The sequence below is a fragment of the Blastomyces dermatitidis genome (genome assembly GCF_000003525.1).
Source record: "Blastomyces dermatitidis ER-3 genomic scaffold supercont1.8, whole genome shotgun sequence".
Classification (NCBI taxonomy): Eukaryota; Fungi; Ascomycota; class Eurotiomycetes; order Onygenales; family Ajellomycetaceae; genus Blastomyces; species Blastomyces dermatitidis.
Genome location: NW_025544781.1, coordinates 189843 through 195740, shown reverse-complemented (window position 1 = coordinate 195740; position 5898 = coordinate 189843). Strand labels below are relative to the sequence as shown.

General features: G+C 31.8%; 1 protein-coding gene across 1 annotated transcript; it reads left to right on the top strand.

Moving 5' to 3' along the window:
• Positions 1–1236: 1236 nt before the first annotated feature.
• BDCG_17453 (uncharacterized protein) lies at positions 1237–2016 on the top strand (the record flags this gene model as incomplete). Its single annotated transcript, XM_045426574.1, has 1 exon — positions 1237–2016. One exon carries the CDS (start codon positions 1237–1239, stop codon positions 2014–2016), a length of 780 nt encoding a protein of 259 aa, XP_045281953.1.
• Between the last annotated feature and the right edge of the window lie 3882 nt (positions 2017–5898).

The window sequence follows — 5898 nt, the reverse complement described above, 5'->3', positions numbered from 1 at the left end:
AGATACCTCGGCGATAATATCAAGCACATAACCAACGGCCACTTCTGAAGTGGCAACCTCCGCGGTCTGTCTTCAGTGTATCTGAACATCAACGCCAAGTCTCGCCCTCGTACCACCCCTCTCAATCTGGCCCATCCCCAACAGAAAAGTACAAAAAGATACCTCAGCAACTGTACTCAATACATAATCAGCAGACACAACAACTATAAAATCAGTATACCCCAAGATCTGACTGAGCCTTTGATCCCTGCACAGTGAGATATATTAAATCTAGTTTTAATACCTCAATATTCAATAGATTCTGCAAGGGATTGAGAACAGCAACACTAGGTTTCTATTGAATTTGAGAATTAACTCTATATTGATATAATCATTGACAAAGTCTTCTATTTTGAGATATAAATAACCAGTTCCTCTACATCCCGCTGGCAATATTTATATTATCATATAGAAACAGACTTATATTCTCTATAATATCAAGACCCTGAAGAGGGAAAGTCTTGATAGAGGGTATACAGTAGTGCATATCTTAGCAGTTTCTATCTCATTCTTCTGCAGCAGTTAATGCAAAAAAAAGATTTTAGAAATAGTTTTTTACTTCTCTTAAAAAAGTAAGGTGTTTTTCTCTGGGTTTTACACAATATTCTTACAAAGAATTAAAAACAGAGTTGTTTTCTGTCATAATTTCATATTCTTTTAAGTAAGAATTACTTTTTCAGTGGCTGAAGAGCTTTCATTAATACTTAATTCTTTTTTACACTCTTTATTAACTGATTTGAGTTGCACACCTGTTGTGCGAGGAGAATTGGATAATTTAGAATAAAATTGAATAGTTTTAATCAATTTCTCTTCAAAAAATTGATTTATTTTTTGTCAGTTTTTCTCTCAAAAACTGTCATATCATCTGATTTACTATCAATTGATATCATACTTTTCCTCACTGTATCCCAAGAAAGAGATTGTAAAGATTTTATTGATTTATCTTAAAAATCAATTTTAGTTTATTAGATTCTCTTCAAAAATCTAACCTAGTTACTGAACTAGTGTGAAAAAAATCAGGTGTTTTATACACAAAAGTCTGCGATTCTTCTTTTGAAATAGTCTGACCAACTTTTCAATTGAAAACAGACTTAGAAACCTCTTAATTGAAACAGTCTGACCAACTTTTCAATTCAAAAGAGTTTAATAAATATCTCAATTGAATTAGTCTGACCAACTTTTCATTGAGTAAGAACAATGAGTTCAAAAGTACACTCAGTTGATGTGAAAAAAGATGCTTTCTCAAATGCTATTCCTGAGATTGAAATTCTGAAGAGAAGAAAGAAAGAAGAGATAGAGAAACAACAAGTTCTTGAAATACAGAAACTTGAAAAAGCAAGTAAAATTCTTGGAAAGCAGTGTCTGAGTGAGATGAATGAAGAAGTTCTGTTAATTCTTCATGCTCAGACTAGACAACTACAGGAAGTGATCAAGTTCAAACTTGGAATTTCAAACACAGTTCAAAAAACTTTGAAAATTTCTAATACAATCACTGACTCTTCAGTTTGCTCTTCTTTCTTTTCTACTTCTTCTTCTTCTCCTTCTTTGAATCAGAAGAAAACATATGCTCAAGCAGCTGAATCTGCTGTCTCTAAACCTGCTGTCTCTAAACCTACTGTCTCAAAACCTGCTCAAAATTCTGAGAAAACTGAGAAGAATACTGCTCATGCCTCTATTCATAGAAAAGTGAAAAAGAAAATGCAAAAAGAGAAAAACTTCCAAATCTTCAGAAATAGAAGACTTATTCTCAAAGTCTCAAACCAGGACATTCTGCAAAGAAACAAGCTAAACTCAAATCTCATTTTCAGAATCAGAAATGAAATTAACCAGCAGTTCTTTTCTCAGTTAATGACTGATATTGAAGTTCAAAAACCAGTTATAGCTTCAATTGAACCATCATTCTTTGAAAACTCCATCATTCTGACTACAATGCCTGAATTCAGTGCTGAATTCCTTATTCAGAATGAGAATCTCTGAAAGTCAGCAGTAGAATCTTTGTTAAACACAACAATTCTATCTGAAAGAGATGAAAAGTGAGACAAATTCATTCTTCATGATATTTCAGTTGAAATTTTTGACTGTGAAGAAGGAATGCTACTTCTCAAAAATGAATTGAAAGAATATAACTCTATTCAACTGAGAAAGAAGCCTGTATGACTAAATTCAATTAAGTTCAGACAAAGCAGAAGAAATGCCTCTGTTCTAGTATATACAAAAACACTTGAACAGTCAAAGATCTCTGAAGTAAGAGTAGCAGGTTTGAAAATGAGAGTTCATGAATACAAAGACTCAAGGATGAACCTCAAAGCTCAAACACAGTGTTCAAACTGTCAAAGATATGAACACTTTGCAATCTCATGTTTTAGAGACTCAAAATGTGCATTCTGTGCCAGAGATCATAAAACTAGTGAGCATAAATGTGAAACATGCTCAAAAAGAGGTGAAATTTGTCAACACACTCTGCTTAAGTGCTCTAATTGCAAAGAAAAACATGCATCTAGCTCAAAAGAATGTATGTTTGCTCCTAGAACTCAAAAGAACTGGAGAAAAGATGAAGCTCAAAGTCAATCTAGAACTGAAGAGAAGAGTCAAGCCAGTAAACTCACAACTGCAAGCTCAAAAAGAAGAAACTCTCAACTATCTAAGTCTTCAAACTCCAACTCTCCAGCTAAATGTAAACAGAACTTGAATTCTCAAACTTCTGTTAAGATTAGAGAATTGAGAAATGACTCTGGTGATAAACTAGATATAATGCAAGCAGTTGAGATTCCTACTTTTCAGAACAGTTATAATCTACTATCTGATGATAGTGATTAGATTCTACTCTACTCTCTTTTAATATGAATATACAACAAAAACAACAAAAAAAGTTTAAAAACTCTTCAAAAATCACATTTATTCAAAATAATGTGGATAGAAACTCAAATTGTATTTATTCTTGTCTTCAAATTGCATTTGAACAAAAAGTTGATTTTATACTGCTTCAGGAGCCGAATTTTGATGCTGAGCAAAAATATGTTATTTCTCATTCAAGCTACTACTGCTTTTTACCTCAAAAGTCTGAGATAAAGTCAAGAGTAGTGATCTATGGAAGAAAGAGATCAAGATATCAATTTAATCTAAGATTTGATATCATGTCTGACCCTGATATTCTGGTGAGTGATATTATAGATAAAGAAAATGAGTTTGATACTATACAGCTCATAAATATCTATAATGAAAAGTTATTGAAGAAAAATAACAATATCTGGACAATTGATAGAGGATTTCTGAACATAACTTCATCAAGAAACTCTATAATTGCAGGAGATTTCAATGCACATCATCTCTGATGAAATTCAGAATGCAAGAGAGTAGTGAGAGCTGATAATCTGATTGAATGAATCTCTGAGCATTCAATAGATTTGATTAATAAGTCTGATCAACAAACATTCTTTAGAAAAGGCATGAAACAGAAGTCTATTATAGATCTAATCTTCATGTCACAAAATCTAATGAAAAGAAGACTTGTAAACTGATTTATTGATTCAAATGAGACATCAGGATCAGGTCATGAGATTATTCAATTTAATATTGAACTGAGTGAAAAACAAATGAGTGAAAATCCTCTTCTCTCTAATCAGTATAACTTTGAAAAAGCTGATTGAAAAGCAGTTGAAGAAAGCATAAAACTGCTAAAATCTGAAAGACAGAATGAGCTATATTGGAATTCTGGTCAAGATATCTCAAATGAAATGCTTGAGAATAGAGTGAAGCTTATTACATCTATTATTCTAACAAGTGTTAGAGATAATATTTCAAAAAGAAAATCTTCTGAGTATTCAAAACCTTGATGAAATGAGAATATCTCATCTAAAAGAAAAGAATTAGCTACTGCTAGAAGAGATTGAAAAAATAATGTAATATCTGATGAAGAGTTCAAAGCTGTCAGAAATGAATATTTTTCAGATATCAAAAGAGCTAAAACAGACTGCTGGAATAAATTTCTTGAAGAAGCACAAGAGAAGGAAATTTTTAAAGCTTTTAACTATACTAAAACAAGAAGTGTAGCAAAACTTCCAGCCTTAGAATATGAGTTTCAGAATGAATCATATACAGCAAACTCTTTTGAGGAAAAATGTCAAGCTTTCATGAGAATTCTCTTTCAGAACTCATCAGACTCAGATTCAGATTCAGAGAAAGAGAATATATCACTTCTCAACTACATTGATGAAAATGACTGGGAATGGCCTGATCTTACACAAGATGAATTAGAGTCAGCTATCTTCTCAAGTTCTGTTAAAACTGCTGCAGGTCCTGATTCAATTAATCACTTGATTATTCAAAATACATATTCCTACTTAAAGAATGAATATTTTGAGCTCTTTTTCAATCTCTTGAAAAATGAATATCATCCTGAATACTGGAGAGAAGCCACTGAAGTGATTCTTGCAAAACCTAATAGAAAAACTTCAATTCCTAAGTCATATAGAGTAATATCTCTATTGAACTGTTTAGGAAAGGTTTTAGAAAAGATAATAGCTACTCAACTATCTTTTATAAGCTCTATAGATGATTCTCTTTTATTCAGTGAACAAATGAGAGATAGAAAACAGTGTTCTGCAATTGACACTGTTCTCTCAGTTGTTCATGATATTCAAATAGCAAAGCATGAGGATCTGGTCTCAACTGCAGTTTTTATTGATATAAAGAGAGCATTTGATCATGTTTCAAAGTCAAAGTTAATTCAGACATTGAAGATATTAAAACTGCCACTTTCTCTAATAAAATGAGTTAACTGTTTTATGTCTAAAAGAATTATACAACTCTTCTTTGATGGAATGAAACAAGACAAGACTGAGATAAAAATAGAAGTACCACAGGAATCTCCAATCTCACTCATTTTATTTGCAATATACACTGCATATCTATTCAAAAATAGAAATATGAGAATAGTGCAATCTCCAAGTTATGTGAATGATATTGGTCTAGTCTACAGCTCAAAAACTATCAAAGAGAATTTGAAAGTAATTGAAGAAGCTGCAAAGAAAATCTTTGTTAGAGCAGATATCAATCAAATTCAATTTAATATGAATAAAACTGAGTTAATTCATTTCTTTCCTAGACTCAATGAGAAAGAACTATCTCTAACTCTTTTAAATAGAGAGATTAAACCCAGTGTAAATGTCAAATGGTTAGAAGTATGGTTAAACTCCAAGTTGAATTTTAAATATCACATTTAACAAAGAACTGTCAAGGCAGAAAGACTATTGAACAACATAATCAGACTATCAAATACAGAGAGAGGTCTATCCTTTCAGGCTATGAGACAGTTATATATAGCCTGTATCACATCAGTAGCTGATTATGGAGTTCAAGTTTGATGAAATAATCAAGAGAATTTCACTGAACTCTTTCAAAGTCTGCAAAACAGAGCCTTGAGAAGAATTCTGGGAGCATTCAAATCATCTCCTATTAAAGCAATGGAAATTGAAGCTTCAATTCCTCCTCCTGCTATTAGATTTGAAAAGGCCTGTATGAACTATGCTCTGAGAGTTGTAAAGATGAGCTCAAATCATATAATCAGAGAAAGAGTCTCTTCTTCATTTCCATCAATTAACTCTGGAAATGAACTGGATTGGAATAGATTTCTTGATTGAAATGAAAATAATTCTTCAAAGAAAATGCCTTCTCAACTGTACAGACTATGCTCTCTGATTAAAAATCAATTTTCTTCTTTAAATGTTGAAAAAGTTGATCATGAGAAGTTATCTCTCTGGAGAGAAAAGCTTGAATCTCTTATAGACTTACAAATAAGTGAACTATCAAAGAGAAAGAATATGAACAGCATTTGAAGAGAATTTCTACAATCAATATAAA